This window comes from Clupea harengus, chromosome 6 (genome assembly GCF_900700415.2).
Source record: "Clupea harengus chromosome 6, Ch_v2.0.2, whole genome shotgun sequence".
Lineage (NCBI taxonomy): Eukaryota > Metazoa > Chordata > Actinopteri > Clupeiformes > Clupeidae > Clupea > Clupea harengus.
In genome coordinates this window covers 29,728,995-29,749,861 of record NC_045157.1, presented here as the reverse complement: position 1 = coordinate 29,749,861, position 20,867 = coordinate 29,728,995, and the positions used below count along the sequence as shown (strand labels likewise).

General features: G+C 46.9%; 1 protein-coding gene across 2 annotated transcripts in view; it reads left to right on the top strand.

Moving 5' to 3' along the window:
- syt7b (synaptotagmin VIIb) overlaps positions 1 to 20,867 on the top strand; it is a 78,030-nt gene that overhangs the window by 31,468 nt on the left and 25,695 nt on the right. Inside the window, exons 3-7 of one of the 2 annotated variants that reach the window (XM_031569703.2) lie at positions 7,024 to 7,103; positions 9,418 to 9,552; positions 12,391 to 12,546; positions 15,376 to 15,729; positions 20,528 to 20,647. In XM_031569703.2, coding sequence (XP_031425563.1) covers positions 7,024 to 7,103; positions 9,418 to 9,552; positions 12,391 to 12,546; positions 15,376 to 15,729; positions 20,528 to 20,647 — 845 coding nt within the window. The remainder of the gene's footprint in view (positions 1 to 7,023; positions 7,104 to 9,417; positions 9,553 to 12,390; positions 12,547 to 15,375; positions 15,730 to 20,527; positions 20,648 to 20,867) is intronic. The other variant, XM_031569704.2, reaches the window with a different exon arrangement.

Here is a 20,867-nt window from a genome sequence, read left to right as displayed (position 1 = left end):
CATGGGGGATTACTAGAGCTTGGTGAATGTGGTCGCTCCGTAAATTCTCGCCTTGCCTTTCTGTCTTCCGTTCTCTCTCTCTCTCTCCCTCTCCCTTTCCCCCTCTCTCTTTCTCTCTCTCTCTCTCACTCTCTCTATGTCTCCTTCTCTTTCTCTGTCTCTCTTCTTCTCTTCCCATTATGCTGCCCATCATGCGTGCTGATCCTCTGGACTGGCAAGCATGCGTGTGTGTGTGGGAGTAAGTGCAGATCAACACGGGCGGGCGATCCACCTCTCTCACCCACCTCCACCACCAGCACCCACTCCAGCCCTCTCCCTGGCTGTTTATCTGGGCCTCCGTCTCTGGCGCTCGGCTACACACATCTCCACACTCCTACTCTCCCACGGCGGCCCCCTCAATTCCCCTAATCTCCACGGCTCCTCTCTCTTTGCCCTCCGCTCGTTTCTCTCTCCTCCTCCCTCTGTTTCTCCTTGTTCTCTTCCACCACTCCATGCCCTCCTTTCCCCCCAGTTCTGCTGTTCTCTTGTTTCTTTCCCCTGACACTGTTGTTCGATGCATCCTCCAGCGTAAAGGGTCCTTTTTGTAGATCTCTCTCTCTATGTCTCTCTCTCTCTCTCTCTCTCTCTCTGTCCTTCATCGGTGTGGTTCTGTTTGTTCCTGTCTTCGTGCTCTTTTAACCCCCGTGTCCTTCGCAGTCCTTGTCACCATTTTGGAGACCTGCTGCCTCATCTCTTTTTCTCCCCTCCTCTCTGCTGTGCTTTGTCCTTCCTTTTCTCCTCTCCCTGTTTAATTCCATTAGGAAGTCTAGTCCAGATGGGATCACTCATACTTGGTGGCTCACATGCAGTGAAGTAAGGCACTTAGAGGCATCCTCGAGCCTGATATCTCTAAGAGTTCGCCAAAGTGACACGAGAGCTCCTGCTGCAGCTACCACTATCCAATATGCACCAGTCCACTAAAGTAAAATATGTATGCCACCAAGAATACAGCACAGAGTAATGAGCAGAGGAAACGTGAGAGTGACTGCCTCCCATGCTAAAGATGAGCACAGCATTGCGTGGACATCTCTCAGGCACTTGCTTGAAGAAGGGATTCTTGCAAACACTACGTCCCAGATCCAGGGCAGGCCACAGAAAATACATTACAAAACAGCTGCTACCCCCACCATTTTCCTTGCCCTGAAATAGACTGCCTGTCCATTTGTCTAAATCGTGGTCGATTGTAAACTAAAGCTGTGTTGCAATACAAATGGCAGTATATCACAAGCCAAGGGTATTCATTGATCCCAGTCCAATAAATTACAGAGAAATGCCACTCAGTTATAAATATGAACAAACATAGAAATCTATAGTGAGAAAGCAGAGATGATGGTTATGGGTTATCGATGGATCCCCCCTCCAACTCACCTAACTACCCAAACAAATGTACATCGTGATATATTCCATATGCCTGGTAGTACTAAGGATCTGGGAAGGAGGAGTCCCATTCTCATGAAGCACAAGAAATATGGCTGCCCGCTTTAAAGAAGTTGACGGGACAGTATAATGAGTCGTAAAAAAAACATGGTGGGAGCACAACAAGTGTAACAAGGATTTTGACGCCCATTTTCCACCCTGGAGCACGCCAAAGATACAACAGGGAAGAAAAGTGCTGGCATATTTTCCCCACCATTTACTGTTGCGATAGCACGTGTAAATGCAAATTTGACCCAGATGGTTTGTCTGGCAGGGCGCAGGAGGGGAGGAGGAGGAGGAGGAGACCAGAGCCGAGGATGAAGGCATCGGGAGTGGGAATGGGGAGGGGAAGGGGGCGGACATGAAGCGTGAGGAAGTGGGGAAGCGTGAGGAAGTGGGGAAGCGTGAGGCAGTAAGGGGGGGTGGTGGTGGTGGTGGGTGGTGGGGGGGTGCGGGGGGATTTGTGGCTGCTCCTCAGCTGTGACACAAATTTCCAGCATGGTGCCAAGAAAAACCCATTTGGGGAACACACCAGCCAGCCCCCGCAAGAGAAAACACTCTCATTCCCACACACACACACACACACACACACACACATAAACACACACACACACACACACACACACACACATACTCTCTCTTTGTCTCTCACTCCGTTTCCCTCCTCCAGTGCCGTTGCTGACGTCTCTATTCCCAGTCTCCTCATCGGTTTTCTTAATTCATTTCTAAACCCACACATCCTGTCACTCACTTGTTTATCCTCCCACCACCCCCCCAGCGAGCTTATGCTTTTCCTGCCCTGTTTTTCCCGCTTTCTTCTCTCCCACTCTCTCTCTCTCCCTCCATCCCTCACTTTGCTTCTTTCTCTCTCCTCTGCTCTTGCCTCCATTCCTCTGCCGTTCTCCTGCGCGCCTCTGGCCCTGCTCTCGTTCCAGCAGCCTGCCCCCCCTCCCTCCCCTCGGTGCTGTGTGCCACCCACCCTCTCAATCAGCCTCATTCTCCCTCGTCCTTCCCCTCTCTTTATCTCTCTCCCGCTCTCCCTCTCTTCCTCTTCCTCACCCCCCCCCCTTACCTAACTCCTGAACATTTTATGGGAGTATTAAATGATAGATGAGCTGCACTTGATAGCATACTCTTCCCTGTCAGATTCCTGCCTTCTGTGTCCCACTTGAATGAGTGCATGTGTGTGCGTGTGTGTGTGCGTGTGCGTGTGTGTGTGTGTGTCTGTGTTTGTGTGTGTGTGTTGTGTGTGTGTGTGTGTGTGTGTGTGTGTGTGTGTGTGTGTGTGTGTGTGTGTGTGTGTGTGTGTGTGTGCATGTTTGTGTTGTCTGTGTGTATGTGTTTACATTGTAGAGGTCTGGTGCTGATTGTAGAGTCATATTGTGTAAATAATACTGTGGAATGAATGGCCCTGCAGTGTCAGAGGATGTTGGCAGCGTATATGAGTAGGATGGGAGGCACTCATGTCACACCAATGAAGGACATCAAAACTCCTCATCCACATGTTCTATGATACGTTTCCCCATCACTATTATATGTCATCCCATGTTCCTCCTCTCGAACCGAGTCCACCACTGGAGTGAATTGGCAACCATTTTCTGGCAACATTAGGAAGTGTAAATGTGCAGGGGGATCGGTGGAAACACCCGTCAGAGAGCATGTTCCTGTCTGTGGTGCGCACTGATGAGTGTCCCTCCATCTGCAGCCACTTTAACAGATCTGGAATGGTGCTGTCAGGAGAAGCACAGGGCAGATTTTTCAGTCTGTTTGAAGTGAGACGCTGCTTTCTGCAAAAGTACCTCTTCATCACTTCAAATGACAATCCGCAACCAGCACAACGCACTTCCAGAGGCTGTAGCTGTGTGTGTGTGTGTGTGTGTGTGTGTGTGTGTGTGTGCGTGTGTGTGTGTGTGTGTTTGCTGTGATATGAATGTTCTTTAATGGTCTACGCTATGTCATACGGGTCTTGAATGTACATTGCACAAGTCGGGCTGGGCTGAGAGGCAGACTGTGTTTTGCTTCTGTTTATTGTGGTCAGTTTTGGGAGGGTTACTTTTAAAATGTATTCCACCACAGATTACAGAATACATGTCCTAAAATGTATTCCACCCCAGATTACAGAATACATGTCCTAAAATGTATTCCACCCCAGATTACAGAATACATGTCCTAAAATGTATTTTGTAACGTATTCTGTTAGATTACTCAAGGTGAGCAATGTGTTCTAAATACTAGGATTACATCAGCTTTGTCTTACATTTTATCTGCTGTGGTTGAAAGTTATGTCAGATGTTGGGGTGGTAATGCGCCCTCAACCCCCCAACTGCACACCCCCCACCATCACCACCACCAACCCACGACCCCCCAACTGCACACCCCCCACCATCACCACCACCAACCCACGACCCCCCAACTGCACACCCCCCACCATCACCACCACCAACCCACGACCCCCCAACTGCACACCCCCCACCATCACCACCACCAACCCACGACCCCCCTTTGCAGTAAGGATAGATAGATTTATAGGCAGATGGTTGTTGTTATTATTAGGGTTCCTCCGTCAGGAGGAAACCTATTGTTATTGTAGGTATTATTATTATTATTATTATTCTTGTGCCATTGAAGTCAATGGCAGCCCCTAGAACCGTATGGTAACTTTTTCTGAAATTTGGCACACTCATTAAGGACAGTCAATTCTCCACTCACACCAAGTTTCATGTCTCCCACTAGACCACACTAGCGCCACCAACAGGTCAAAGTTGGACTTTTGTTAACACTGTAACTTTTGAACCGTTTGACCGATTTTCAAAAATGAGGTACCATTGGATTCCTTGGATCAAGACGAATTCAACACACCCTATGGCGTCAATTTCCGGTTATATAGATTTTCCGCAATTTCCGGTTTTATCAAAAACCTTTGAAAGGCATCAACTCCTACAATTTTTGTCAAATCTTCTTCAGAATCACCAGAGATGATCTTCAGACCAAGCCTCACAAAAGTTCTTCAACAGAATTTTGATCCTCACAACCGTTTGTCCGGTACAGCCACTGAAATTCAGCAGAAAAGCCTTCAAACAGGAAGTGAAGTCATATTTCAGCAAATATTTCAGATATCAACACCAAACTTGGTATGCACGTGGAAGACACTACAACATGTCCCCATGTGCAAAGGCAACTTCATATCTTCAAAAATGATTGATATAAAGCAAATTGCATTAATCGCTAACGCTAAAATAATGCTTTACACATTTTTCATTCAAAAAGTGATACTCTGATTCAATCACAAGTTCATATGAAGACACTTGAGAATGTTTAGTACACAAATCTGAAAAAAAGTTGACTGTAAGATGAAAAGTAGATTTTTGGTGAATATTTGAAACATGCATGCTTGGCTAATTGCTAGGGTGATTTCCAGTGTAATGTCTCCCTCTCTGCTCCTTTGCTCCCCTGCGCGCATGCTCCAATTGTCACAGACACAGACTTTCCCTTGACACACGCGCAAGCTTCTCGAGACGCACACACACTATTTCATGACATTGTGGCCTGACCAAGCCCCCACTCACCCCTTAGCTTGAAGCCAAGGCCCTTGTGGATCTTGACAGTATTGCATTTCAAATTGAATATCCCATTGGTAAGTCTGCAGCATGGATTTTTCTATACAGTGACAAATTGTGCAGAATATACATTTTTCCCTGGTTCGCAATCTTTGGAGGAACCCGCCATTGCTGCCTGCAGCTATATTTATTATTATTATTGTTAACATTATCAACATCAAGAATCTACAATAGCAATGTTTTGTCTGCACATACATCACAGCCAAAACTAGCAATGCCCAAACTTCACTTTTTTTTGTTAACATTACCAACACATATCAGAAAGGGAAGTTACATGCCTTTTTGTAAAACACTTGACCCATGACGGGCCTAAAACCTGCTGGCTGGATATATTGGCCTACAACTTCTTCAACTGATTTTACATTCCCAACAGAAACTTGAGAGGTTTTTTAGGCTGGTACAATCTGAGAGAGATGCACCTGAACCTGAACAGCTTTTGCACAATGTAGTCTGAACAAATCAGACTTTATTTAAAAACATGGTTTGGCAGGAAATAATGCAGTGAATAAAGAGGTTAATGACGTCATTCTAATGTAATAGGTGTGACTGCGTTCTCACAATCGATAAGCGAGGAAGACATTATGACATGGACTCTCAACGTGTGTTTTCTGAGACAAGCTTATACCTATTATATATATTTTGAAATGTGGTGTGAAATAAAACGTTTTTGCAAGTGTCTCATTTTCGGTTAAATAGTTTTTCATCCCTTTTAGTTTAACAGAAGTTCTCTTTTGTCTCAGAGATGTTTTGATTCTTAACAGCAGTGGAATTTGAATGTGTTCTTCATTGCTCAGCCTGGTTTGCCAGTGACACACTAGCTTGGAAGGAAGCTATCACTGGAAATAAAATGAGGTCTAACGTAAGACGGGTCGTAATTATAAGTAAACGGGCAATGTTAGTTTCCTCTGGTTCTTCATTTATGTTTGCATCGTCAGGTGCTGGCTGTTTCCTTAAAAAGGCATCTGGGCCTGCCTGCTTGCTTTGGACATTCCATGCCTGAACAATAACTCAGGTAGCAGGAATAAAATGTTATTAAGCAAGAAGTTAAGTTAAGGACTTGGCGAGTGACAGAAGCACCGAGCACCGACTGTGGCAGCGGCATGCCTCTGCAAACCAGCAGCTTCCTCACAGCAGACCGGCAGCAATTTGAGAAACGCTGTCTTATGGGAAAGGCTGGCTTATGGTAATATTTGAATTTGAGAGTGAATAGCCTACACATGATGATTACAGAAGTAATCCCTTCAAGTGATCAATTTAACTGTATTCTGATTAACACCAATTTATATTGTAACTGTATCTGAATACAGTACTCCTATTTTGTATTCTAAATATGTAACGTTGTTACATGCATTCCCAACACTGGATTCCATCGAATCACATTTAGGAGCTGGAAGCTGCCAGCCGTGTCCAAAGCACTGCTTCCCTGTCTGTCATTTCAAATCATTCCTCATCTTGTACACTGCTTTTGGCAGGTGATGGATTCAGAAATGAATAATAAATCCTTTGCCAGAAAATGATTTCCAAATTCCTAAATGGAGACAGGGCAGGGAGCTGCCATGATGGACGAACAGAATGCTATGTTATCGCCCGTTAAGGTGGCCCCTCTTGATTGTGGCAACTAAGCAAACAGCAGGCAGATGGAGCACACAAACTCAAATAACAACAATTGATCTATTATAGCCAAAGTAAGAGTGCACTTTATATTCTTGGCGTACCCTGGGGACCTACCCATTTACTGCACATAATTGGCCGCTCTCCCAGAGTGGTTCACATCCTCAGAAAGAAAGATTGAGGCGAGGGCAGCTGGAGCTGAAGGTTCTTCTCTCATGCATGGAGTTAGAAGTATCTTCCTTCTGTACTCACCCCCTTCTCTTCTCTCTCTCTGCTCTCCTTCATCTCTACCCATTCCTCTGATGACCTGTCTGGCGTGTGTATCTGTGTGTGTCCCCAGGGCAAGAGGAACAAGCCTGGAGTGGAGCCAGCAGACACCCCAGACTCTTCCCGAGGCCGAGGGGAAAACAAAGGCCTGAAGTAGGTGACCCGGCTTCCTTGGGTTGGGACAAAGGGAGGTAGAGTTAGTGGCCGATAATTGTGTCCAGTCCTTCCCACCCTTTTAGGGGTGTACATCTATAAAGTCTGCCCCTGTCTTTAGAGATTAGCCCCAGTCTCTGGCCTTTGTCAAGCAGACCTGTAGAAAGTTGTGAAAAAAGCCCATTGGGGGAGCATAGGGGGGAGCATAGGTGAGTCTGAAAAGGTGCTAAGAGTGCCAATTATCTGTGCAGTCTCTGCCTGTTTTGGGTGGGTTGTGCAACTGACTTCATTTTAATCATAGATGCTAGGAACCTGAGCCTCACTTAGCGTGAAGTCTGCCGCTGTGCACCCTGAATGTTAATCAGGCTCCAATCAAATTAGAAGAGCGCATCAAGCACAAGATGGACATTATTGTTCCTTCCGCTTTAGCGTCCAGTTGGCTAATCACCAAAAGGTGATCCACTCTCCCACGGCAGTGTGGCACTATCTCCCGGAAGCCTCCCCCTCACACGCCCCCAAGACTCTTTGATTCGCATAATCGTTGTGTACAAACGATCATTAAGCCGCAAGCAGGCAGGCGCATTTTTACGAGCCGTGCGAGGCAGGAGCACTCAAGGAGACAATCTGTGGGAGATAATGGGCCTGCTTGTGTTTGTGCCTAAGCGCCAGGCAGGGGACCGGGGGTGTTCTCACGAGCACGGCAGACAAGACTGGGGCGGGGGAGCAAAACCGCATCTGGTCAACCGCTGCCACGCGCACGTCATGCCCTCACGCAGTGCCGCGGGGAGATGTGCGGCGGCGTTCAAACCCCCTCACTTCATTCCTCACTCACCCCAGACCACGCTCACAGAGGCCCACCCTGCAGAGCCCAACGGCTGCATAAAAGGAAGCTCATTCACGTCACATTGAAAGATGAAATTGAAGATCTTTGGATGTGCAACTAAGCAGATTCAAGTCAAGGTTGTCAATCACCGATTGCCTTCCCACAAGCTTAGATGCCGATATTATACAGGATCAGTGAACTCTTACATTTCATGTGTAGAGATACCTTCGGTTCTGCTTCATTCTAACAAGCCTGGTGCAGTATTTCTTCTCATTTAATCAAGTTCTAGATTGAATATCATGTACAGGTGGGCTGGGAAGGACTGAACAGCAACACTAAATAGTCAGATTTACACGGATATTATACTCAACGAATTGTCTAAATCATGTATACTGTATCAGTGACTTATAATGCAGTTGTAGTTGTAAGTTGTTATATATATATAAAGTTTATGGCTAATAAGGGCCGTAAACAAATTGTTTGTTTTTCTGCTTGTCTCTTTGTGTCTGTCTGTCCTTCTATCTCTAATCTGTTTGTTGATCAAAAAGTCTCGACCAGTGGGATATCTCTGCTGTTTCCTTTCTCCTCATGTTTACACTCTCTCTCCATTCTGCTCTTGTTTGCTCGGTGTGTATTCATAGTAACAACCTTGCAGGTGTTTCTCTCTGATGTTGAATGTCTGTGATGAGTAAAGTGATTTAGTTGGACACCCTCGGGAGGGGAATTACACAAATGAGTTTGGAGTGTTCCATTACTGATTCCACCTGTTTATCTTTAAGGAAAGTAGAATGGAATGTAGAGCTGTCTCTTTTAGCAAGCCCAGTCTAAAGAGAGTGTTTCATTTCCTCTTTAGATATGTCATACTGCCTGTGTGCTATCTCTGATACCTCTCCCTTTTCCTCCACAGCCCAGCCTCTCTCTCCGAGACACTGTGCTTTTTATCCCAGGTCTTTGTTATCAACAACAGAGTACAGCTCCTGCTCTCGCAACTGCTGCAGCCACCTACTATATATTTCCTCAAATGCTTGTTTTATCCTCAATCTCTCTTATCAGTAACCCTTTCCCCCAGTGCTGACCCCTCAATGCCACTGTATACTCAGAAGCTTGTCTCGCAATGCGGCTCTTTGGCCTGCCCTGCTCCAGTGTGACCATATCCCTCTTCTCTATCTTTCTTTATATCTGTCTCTGTGTTTCCTCGATCACTGTCCCTCTCTCTCCCTCTCTCTCTCTCTGTCTCTTTCCCTCTCTCTCTCTCTCTCTCTCTCTCCCTGAGACCCCTCTCCCTTGACCCTCGCTCTCTCTCTGTCTCTGTCTCTCTCTCTCTCTCTCTCTCTGTCTCTCTCTCTCTCTCTCTGTCTCTGTCTCTCTCTCTCTCTCTCTCTCTCTCTCCCTCTCTCTCTCTCTCTCTCTCCCTGAGACCCCTCTCCCTTGACCCTATGCCCCAGTATGGTTGGCTGTGCTGCTCTGACCTGTCTCTCTCTCTGGCCCCAGCGATCTAGACAGGGACTTTTGGAATAACAATGACAGCAGCACTGTGCAGCAGCGCTGGAGCTCCTACCCGCCCAAGGAGTTCCTCCTAAACATGTCCCCCTATGCCCCCTACGGAGACCCTCGCCTCACGCCCAAGTGAGTCTCGGTCGCGGCTGGTAAGGGACCCCTTCTCTCTGTGCAGGGCTGTAACGAAGGGGCTGGGGGGGGGCAACCCCTCTGCATTTCAGCTGTGTGAGGAACAAACACCCCCCCCTCCCAAAAAAAAAAAAGACTACTCCTCTCACTGACCCTAAACCTTTGCCCCTCTACCCTGCCTTCCCTCTCTCTCTCACCGGCAACAAACAGAACACATAAAACAATTTGCAGTCACACACATGCTCACAAATACACAAACACACACACATACAGCGAAACCTCATAGGCTTGTACATGCCATCCTATCATGTATTCCCCTAGTCACGCCACAGTTGTGCTCATAAAGTGTGTCCGCTGATCGTACCTAGGGAACAAAATGGAGTCATTATTTGCTCATTATTTTTCTGAGGAGTGACACACCGTCCAGGGCACACAGTGATGGTCAATTTAAACAGTCCGCCCAGCAAACACTCCGATTTAGTCGTGCGCTCACAAGCGCACACAAGCATACTGTTACTGCCGCTCTCCTGCCTGATCAATGGCAGCTTTATTTCTGAGCCGTGTGGACTCATCAGCAGTCAGGGCACAGACACATGGCCCATGGCAGCGGCGCGGCGCGGGGTGCTTAGGGGTAAGCCACAGCACCTCTGTGTGCTCCCCGCCCCCCCCACCTCGCCCCTCCTCAGGGACGTAACGCAAGTCCAACGGAGGTTGGTGGGGTGAGCCAAGTCATGCACCGCCTCACGTTTTAATTGCTTAATTGAAGTCATTATCTGGAAAGAGAGTAGTCTCTCACAGCGCTCCCAGGATAAATCAGCCGCTAATTGAATGGAGACAGTAATAGATGCAGAAGTCTGGCATGCCGCGACTGTATCAGCCCACTTTTCTCTCTCTCTCTCTCCGCCACATGCAAACGGCCGCCACATGCACACTCACTGTTCCATAGCAACATCGCAGCCCACACACAGCCAAGCAACCACATGGATCAGCAAAACGGTGTTGATTGCCAATGCCTGAGACATACTCCACATCTCTACTCGTCCACCCCTCCCCACCCCACCCCACCCCACTCTAACTTCCTCTCTCACTTGACCCACTTAAACAAGTATTCGGTATTTTTAAAACGGAAGCCCCTGTTCCCTACAGCCCTGCCAGCTCACTAACCCCCTAACCCTCAGCCTATCACTGCCAGCCCATGGGGCTCCGACCATGGAGACGGTCAACCCTCAGAGTCACCAGCCCAGCATGTACACCCATGCTAATGGAATCTCTAAGGCTCCCTAACATTGCCATTACCATGCAAACCTAGCTATCTAAGTCCTAGTTGCCCCCTTTCTGAATTCTAGAGGGTTGACCGTTGAAAGTGGTTACTGTGTTCTTGTGGTGCTTTTTTAATTTGGCTGTGTGGTAGTTTTGACCTGTGGTGTCGTTTCTTTCTGCCTTTCGTCATGCATCACTTTCACTTTTTAACTGGCTGTAAGTTTCTTTGAACACAAATGCAATTAAAAGACTGAGTGAGTTCATGATTATGTACTTACCGTACATATTATTATCACATTCAGTGAAATGCAAAATTCTGACATGTGCGATTTGCAGTTACAGATTTTTTTTTCAAACATTTCTTTGGACCAACAAGTGTTTTTTTGATTAATTTGATTTCTTTAATTTGATTAATCACCTCAAGTTTTGGGGGTTATTCTCCAAAGGTTATGTTTTAACATTTTAACCATTAAGACCTCATGAGAAAATGAGGTGCAACATTTCGGTGTCTACTGGCAATGAAACCTTAAAGGGAAAGTCTAAAGAATATGATTTAGTTTGTAAAAAAAAGCTCACGTAGCTGTTTGACTTAGTGTATCCACAGATTCCTAAGACTCCATTGTGGCCTGAAAATAGTTGTTGAAGTAAAGCTTATACTGTTCATCCGAAAACGTGAACACTTAGGATTCTCTGGCTGCTTTAGGGCGTGTTTAAATGTATAGCGGAATGTGTTCAATTAAGACATTTCCTTCACTATTTTATGAAAGAATACTAAGATATGCTGCTTTCTTCTCTGGGTGACTGTGCTCTGTGTGGTGGCGTTGGTTGTGTCCATCCTGTCTCCTGCTGTCAGTACCCAGAACTGTCTCTGTATTGGCCAGGCGTAGAGCTGAGTCTGGGTTGGGGGCTGGGTTACGTGGGAGAGGGATGAATGCAAGTGCAGTTTGAAAAGAAGCAAACACATAGCACACAGGTGGCACAATCTGCCCAGTCTCATTAACCTGTAGGGAAAAAGACTGAGTACTGAATCGGAACTGCTTGCGGTTGCCATGGTTGGTTCCATGTGAGCCGCAATCATTTGTAAGGACTTTTTTTTCTTTTGTATTACCTGCACTCAAAGGCTTCACGGAGTGCGCTTGTTCTTAGGTATGCCACTAAAATGGCCAGTCATGCAGGCACCCACAGCTCAACTGCACCACTTAGTTCTTTCTTTTCCCGGCACACGCTGGTAGGCAGTCGATGGCACTCTCCCTCCCAGCTAACCCAGCACCGACATCCCCTTGACCCGCTGGATCCTCTTGGCTTCTGCAGCTGTGCACTCTAGAACTAAAGTGCTGTGACAGGACTGAAAGAGGTCCCACCACCCCTCTGCTCCCTCTCTGCTGCTGCTGCTTCTTCTGTGAAAGTTCCACGTGTGTGGCGGCTCACAAACAACACTAATTATTCTGTCGCTGTCCACCTCCTCGTGCTCTTTCTCCCTCCCTCTCTCTCCCTTTTGCCCTCTCTCTCTCTCTCTCTCTCTCTCTCTCTCTCTCTCTCTCTCTCTCTGTCTCCTTCTTTCTGACTGTCTTCTCGCAGTGGGACAGTGGAGAAAGGGGAGGCGGGCGGGGGAGGGTCGGGGAGGGGGCCCAATCGCAGTGACAGCCTAAAGAGCATGGTGGCAGGGGGCAGCAAGGCCGGCAAATGGCAGACGGTCCAGAGCCACCTGCAATCCGGAGGCCTGAGGTCCAGCAAGTGAGTGGCAGGACACACGAGCTGAGGTTGCATGGAGACACCCGACACAGATCCAAACCAGTTGGGAGTTAGCAAACTCTTATCCAGGGGTCCTCAGAGAGAGGAATGGAGATGTTTTGCGGATAGGCATATTTGTAAAGCAGTCATAGATAAGGAAGGGGAGTTCTACACCTCGCCTATCTGCTTGGGATTGTCACATACAGACACATCAAAGCAAAGTAGTTTAGATCATTGCATAAGCCAAATATGTGTTTGAGACATTAACCTGAGACACCTGAAATGTAGCATTTCTGTATGATTTCTTTTAATTCTGGGTTTCAAATTTTTCTATGCACAGCTTTTTTTTCCGGTTCTATGAAAAAGCCGTTTGAACACATCAGACACACTGCTGTTATCATTTCTCCTTCACCCCACGTGCACTCTCCACTCTCATGTGTCTGTTCAGTCCACATCCACACACATCCTACATCTATAATTGCTTTTCTATTTTGGGATAGTTAGGAGTGCCTCACTCTTCCCAGGATTTTCACACATTCCTGTGTGCAGTTGAAGCCAGTCAGTCCCCTCTCACTCCCCCCATTTGGGCTTTGCCTTACATACTGCGCTCCCAAGGTTCTTTAATTACAAGATGGGGTGTGCACAGCCCCTCATGAATCCTGAATTTAGCCTTGGGTCATAATGAGGCCTTCACAGCCTCATCCAGAAAATATTTGCACTCAAGGTGAGTGTTCAGTCATGCTGGTGAATTGGTAAATCGTTCTTTTTCTGTTTGAAAACCAGCGAGGTGAGCTGAAAAACCTAAGCTATAAGAATTAAATATTTAAAGTCTGAATGCTGAAGAGACATTGATCAGACCAGAAGTTTTTGGCCATGGAAATTAAGTTTGAAGTTCTTTCACTTTCTCTCATGTTTGCCCTATTTGAAAGTCCTTCACAGATTCCAAGGCGAAGCCTGTCAGTCAGAGCTCAGTGCTAATATTCATAAGAAAATCATTGCCAAACTGGCCTCACCGGTGGCTCAGACAGCTTAATGATATCTCCACGTGCTGAAAGTGGTTTATCTCTGTCTCCTTCTCTGTCCTTGTCTCCTTCATTTCTTAATTCGCCTCATCAACCCTGCCATGTCCTCCCTTCTTCACGCTACCATTTATTGTCTGCTTTTCCATTCATCCTGCTGTCTTCATGTTGTAGTTTATTCTTTTGGGACTTTTTCTTTTTCTCCTACCCATTCAAGACCAGTAAAATGTGGAGCAGCTAATCTGTTAGGAAGGAGAGACGGTCGTTAATGTGTGGATAAACACAAGCTGCAACACCATCAAAATGCAGTCAATTGAGTGATTAAGCATAAAACCAGAGGCGCTGTCTGCATTTTGTGCAAATCTAACACTTGTCTGAATATTGGAGATGTGTGTGTGTATACTTTTGGTGAGATTGCTCTGGAGCAACACAGCAATAGCCAAACACGCCAACTCATCAAGTGTTAGTCTCACCGGCTCACTGTTTGCCTGCGTGGCCCATTCGGAAACAATTACATTTTGCCAGTCACACCGCCAGTGTCATTATAACTCTCCTACCCACTAACCATAACAAAGCTGAGTTATGCATCTTTTACGGTCATGTGCATCTGTCGCAGATTCATCAGCACCACCAGCCTCACACAGCGTGTGCATGGGGAAAAAAGTGTGTGTGTGTGCGTGTGTGTGTGTGTGTGTGTGTGCGTGTGTGTGCGTGTGTGTGTGTGTGTGTGTGTGTGTGGAGGGGAGGGCGAGTTGAGAGAGCGGAGTAAGAATTATTACTGGCATTAATCCAGTCCTCCGTTCACAAATGGCCTCGTCTAAGACACCTCCCCTGAGCACTCAACAAGATGTACAACGGCAGGGCAAAGCAAAGAGTGTTTTCAGCCCAGTCCAAGCACAGTAAATCCTCCAGTCAGACGCCGGCACCCGACTGACGACTTGGGCTCAGGTCTACAGTTAACAGAACCCACAAGTAAAGGCAAAATAAAAGGCAGAACCTGAAGCTATGAAAGTGAGAAAGAGAGTCACACAAAGGGGATAGGAAGACTGGGAGAACCAGATGAAAGAGAGAAACATGTAGGGATGTCTAAAGGGAATGTTGCATGGGTAAGTGGAATGAAAGGATTTCTAGGGCAGACCATTAGTGAGTGTTTTTGAGGAAAACTACAAACATAGCTTATACAGTCATGCATGCGAATGTATATATGCATAAGCTGTGATGATGTTTAGATGAAAAGAAATGTATGGGGTCTGGTTGGTTTAAGTGAAGAGTAGGAAGACTCAGAATCCAACCAAGATTCGTGAGGAACATTGAGTAAAGGCTTCCACTGACAGTCCTTGTGTTTCTGGTGCATCTGCCTGACTTCTCTCTGTTTCTCTCTTCCTCCTTCACGTCATCCCCCTGAATCTCTCCTCCATAATGGATGTCTCTGACTGGTCTTTGTTCTCCTCATTCTTACCCTCCTTGTTCTACACTATGTGCACATGTTTGTCTTCTCCGATTATCGCTCTTTTTCCTCCACGTATCACTCATTTCTCCCTACCTGAATACTTGTGTCATTCTCTCACTTTTTTTACATCCTCCTCTCTTCTTCCATTTTGATCATACCGTCCCTCCCCCCTGCCACCACCACCACTGCCTTGCATTTCTCTGTCCACCATCTCACCTCCTTCCTGGTCTCCTCATCTCCCTGCTCTCTCCTCCACCATCCTCACCCTTCACCGCGTTTATCACTCCCCCTGCATGTGTCCCCCCCCCCCCCCCCCCCCATCACTTGCTTGCTTCTCCACTCCTCTCTCCTCCATCTGGGCAGCTTTGGGGACCCCTCCCTGTCCTCTGCCTCCACCCTGGAGCACATCCCTAACTCGGCCGCCCGCCCACGGCCCCTGGTGAGGCAGCAGAGCCTCCAGCAGCCCCTAACCCACCAGCCTCCGCCGGGCCCCAACGACCCCCCGGCCACATCTCAGAGCCTGGGCCAGCTGCACACGGGGCCGGGCGGCGGGGGGCACCGGGGAGGTCCGCGGGGGGTTCGTGGTAGTCCGGCTGGAGCAGGGTCCTCACGATACAGGGGGGGCGGAGGAGGAGGGAGGTCTCGCTCCAACCCGGGCAGCGTGGACCACGTGATGGTACAGATTCGCCGCAGAGGCCTGGACGTCAAGTCGTTCCTGTAAGTACTTTTGTTGCTCCTGTTTATTGTCTTTTGTACATCTCTACCTGTGTGGTCTCTGGTGTCATTCCATCTCTCTCTCTATTTCTCCAAAACACTTTCCTGCTAATGGTTGGGAATGTGAGCTCTGCTGGTTGTTATACTCTTAGGCAGCAATTTGCTTAATTAAATAATTAGCGTGTGCTCATGATTGTTGTCTCTGTAATGTCTCATTTACACCATTCATTAAGGTCTCCGTCTCTTTCTTTTAGCTGCGGTGGTATTAGCCGCTTCAGCTCCGTCTCATATTTAACACGCCTGGTTCTGCTCTCAGCCTGCCTGTGCCCTTCTGTCCCGCTCTGTGTGTCCATCTGTCTGGGTTCAGTGTGTGTGTACCACTGACACCTGCCCACACCAGGGTAGGAAAAGGCCCAGGGAGGAGGATTAGTCTGTGTGTGTGTGTGTGTGTGTGTTCACGCATGCGCATTCATGCTCAAGCATCTGTGAATATAAATACTAGTGGTGTCAATCGATAAAAAAAAATAACTAATTAATCGCACAATTTCCTGTGATTAATCACGATTAATTGCTTTTTTTCTTCTTAAGGCTGAGGCTTGTAACAATATTGATGCTATTTATGATATGATAATGATCTTTAAATGTAAAATTACAGAATTAATGTAGAATCAACACAGATTCTTTTCTGTGAACTACAGATTTACGATAAAACCATCAAGGCCATCAAAATGGACTGTCAGCTTGAAAGGCATATTTGTTATATGTGTAGCACGTAAAGTGTGAAGGGACTTTTATTTTGAAACAGGGATTGAGATGAAGACACAGAGAGGCAGAGAAGAAGAGAGACAGACTTTTAGGGAGGGAGATGCGTTGAAGGGAGCTGGCGACTAGGTCAAGCGGTCAGTAGGTAGAGCGTGGTGTGCAGCTCGTTGGATTAGCTGTAAGTTGAAGTGCTCCCTAAACAAGCGTGTGAATTCAGCTAAGCTCTGTGTCAGGTGTATGTTGGATGTCCTCGAGTATTTGAACCATTGAACCACAGAAATAATAACAAAACCCAGGCAACGGTGTTCATTTTTTTTTAACTTATTCAATATTTAAAATAAACAGCAATCGATAAATAGAGTGTTCATTTTGGCAGCACTAATAAACACCAGTAACATGTATCCCAAAATAACTCAGTACTATGAGTGGTTCCTATGGGAACGACACGAGTACCCAGGCCAGCCACTTAGATGGGGAGTGAGGTGTGATTCTGGTGACCCTGTGACCCTGTGACATGGCAGGGATCACATAGGAAGGCACTGATTTATCACGCTAATGGATTTACTCCACAGTGTCACGACAGGAGGCCAGCGCACAGGCTATGCCCAGCGCATAGGCTCTCGCAGCCCTGACCCGAGTGACATTGCTGCTTCGTCACCACAAAAGACAAATCCAATATGGAGTGACCTCAGTTAAATCAATCAACAAAAGTAGAAGCAAACCAGACAAAATGGTGGCAGACATTACGCGTAAGCAAAAGAGAAGGTAACAGCTATAGCAGTCGCAGCCATCAAAATGGGACTGCAAAGTAGATTGAAAAAAAGTAGCGGTAAAGATATATGGTAATGTATGGATTGGGTTAGTCAAACGTGTAATTGGATTGAGTGGCGCTATTATATTGCAAAACTGAGAGCCAGATGACAGCACTCTACTCTAGAAAGTGTTTTTATTGGAGTGCATCATTTAATGGCTATAGCTGTGCGCTGCATCATATGAATGGCAGCCTGTGGGAAGCATAGTAGCAAACACACACACACAATCACACACACACACACACACACACACACACACACACACACACACACACACACACACACACACACACACAATCACACATCCACAGCCGTGTGTGTTTATCAGCTCCTTGCGTGGGTATTCTGCCCATGAAGGCGGGGTGGCGGAGGCTAAGCAGCGGCATGTAGAGGATGTTAGCAGGTTAACTCCATACGGCATTGATCTCCTGTCCTCAGCATCATTACCCACAGGATGGACTGTCACTGTCACGGGGAGGAGGCACCTCCAGGAAGGTGGAGAGGCTCCAGTGAAAGAGCCGAGTGAACCCCAGATGCCTGGAGGAGACGGGCGGGGGGAGAGTGTGAGGGGAAAAAAAAAAGAAACGAAACAGCTCCAAAAGACGTGCGCCATTGTCAACATTTCAATATGGCTAGAGATCTGAAGGAAGAAAGCAGCGGTGCAGTGGCCCAACTGCCTCCTGGCCGTGATCTGCATGCGGAATCGTCGCTCATACACTCCCGTTGATGCTGTTACGCGTCGCTGTCGCTTAACCAGAGGTTAGACGGTATTGTGCTGGGATGAAAGCGCCTTTAAATAGCCTTTAAAATACATCTCCTCCAGCATGAGTAGTGCCAGTGGCCTGCAAGGATACTTTCTTTTATTGTAGTTCGTATTGCTTATGAAGGAAAAATAAGAGAACAGAATAAGTGCACGGATGAGTAGTGGGTGAAGTATGACATTCTCCTCCTCCTCCTCCTCCTCCTCCTCCTCCTCCTCCTCCTCCTCCTTCTCTTCACCTAACTTTGCCAGGAACCTCTAAATCCAATCTGCTGTTCCTCCGGCCCCCCCACACACACACACACACACATACACACACTGTCACCCTCTCTCTACAAGGCCCCATGGTCTTTGTGGTCCCAGTGAACAACCCTGTTACAGGGGAAGAAGCCTTGGGTTGGATCTAGAGTTCTCTTTCTCTCACCCATGTGTGTTGTGTGTGCAGCTGTGTGTGTGTGTGTTTATGTTGGGTGTAGGGCTGCAACAATAACAGCATCACGCCATGCGGTGATACACCTCCTAATACCGCGATATGGCGGTGATGTGGTTATTGTTCAGCTCGTCACTGTCATTACCGTCATAATAGTTTTTTTGCCCTTATCTGAGAGGGCAGCCATCCTCATGTAGATTTTGACTTAGTCTGTGGTCTTGTCGCTCACTTTTTTCTTTTGAAAAGGATCACATCCACAGTACACATATTGTTTTTTTAAACTCTCCACATGAAAACAAGAAAACCATTCTACACCGCTCAGACCTCGGCACTGAGCATACACATGACATTTAGCAAGTGCGCCACGTCATTGTAACCTTCTGGTCGACTGACTAATCAAATCAATCGAGAGGACTGACACTGAGGAGAAGCGTTTTGCGAGTCTGGTGGTGGACCATAGCTCGTTTGTATTTGTATTGCTGCCCCGACAGTCGTCAGAATGCTATTAATTGCTTGGAAAACACAAATTAAATATGCAAATTTTGCATTCAAATAAATGTGAGTATGATATGTAACATGTAATTATAAGTGGACGTTTCGCTAGTGCAATGAATTCTCATGACTGCACCTCATAACGACATTAACAGACAAGATAGACATGGCATGCAGCAACAGTCTTTTTAATTATGTTTATTTTGAATTCCTTAAACTCTTTCAGCTCAACAATTCCAACGTTTTAAGGGACAAATAACATCAAATGAACGAACAATTAAACACGGGGGGGGGGGGGGGTTTGGTTGCGGTATTACCACAAAAGCATTGTTGGATACCGCTGGAAAGGAATGTCTATAGTGCCGCAGCCCTAGTGGGGTGTGCTGTAAGGGCCCTTGAGTGGCCCTTGTTTAAGGGCCAGTGTAATCGATTCACCACTGTGGGCGTTGGTAATACCTCCCCAGTGTCACCTTTTAAGTGCTACCTTGTTCTGGCTGGTTTACATGCTGATCTGCCAATAAAGCATCTCAGTGTGTAAATCAGTGTAGGGGATGGTAGATGGAGAGATAGCAAGAGAGAGAGAGAGAAGATATAGGGGTGGTGGAGAGATGCCGAGAGAGAGAGAGAGAGAGAGAAGATATAGGGGTGGTGGAGAGATGCCGAGAGAGAGAGAGAGAGAGAGAGAGAGAGAAGCTATAGGGGTGGTGGAGAGATGCCGAGAGCTGCTAATTAAGAGTATCGGCAGGAAAGAGATTATTTTTTAAGAGGAGAGAATTAGTGGAGAACATGGCCACGAGAACACAGACGAGAGCAAATCCTGGACCACAACAAGAAGAATCTCAGGGACAGAGGGAGAGAAGAAACAGAGAGAGGAAGAAATACTGCCTCATCAATGCTGGAAAGAGCCTAGTGAGGTCTGTTGAAAGACAAACAATAAGATCAATGGCAGTCAGTGTTTGACTTCATGATCTAAAGCATGCATTGACTGGAACAGCTGAAACATCCATAGCTCTTTAGCTAAAATGTCCGTAACCATAGCTCTTGTATTTGCACACACACACATTCTGAAAAATGAATGAGCTTTTATTAAGAGCAGGATGAGGAAGAACTGTTTTTTTCCCCCCCTAAAAGTACAGAGAGTGTACAGGGATGAGAGGATGGCAAGCAAAGGGAATCAGGAAACAGAAAACAGATCCCACAGACCGGAGTGGAATAATGGCAGAATATGAGAGGAGGACCGAAATATGAGGATGAGGGGAGCCTGAAATAAAAAGAAAATTTCGATGCCAAAAGATCAATGTGGAGATGAGTTGCAGAGATGGAGCATGAGGTGGAGCCCAGGAAAGAGTGAGTCACCTGGCAGCTTGAAGCACTCCACCAGAGAGAGCTCTTGAGGAACGGACGCCTTGGGGAAATGCCCCCAGGAGAGAGGGATGGTGTGCATGTGTGTGAGTGTTTACATGAAACATGTCAAATTAGTGAGGCTTATTTAGCTATTTTAATGGGCTTCTGTACCCTTTCCCTTTCTGATGTTTTCTTTGGCAGGGAAGGGAAGATGGTTGTTTTATCCCTGGCGATCGGATTGGCCGAACAAGATGACTTTGCCAACCTTCCAGACCTTCAAGAGGCACCAGCGGGCCAAGAAACACCACCCCCCGACAAGAGGTATGATGAGAGACTGAGAGAGAGAGTGAGAGAGAGAGAGAGAGAGAGAGAGAGAGAGAGAGAGATGTGGGGGAGGGGAGAGATGGAAGTCACATTGAATGTATGTGATGAGAAGGACAAGGCTGGAGGACGGAATGGGACTTGGCATAGTGTATGTGTAAAGCTTCCTGTGGAGATTTTGGGTTGTTTAAAGACTACAGCGTCACAGGCGTGTATGAGA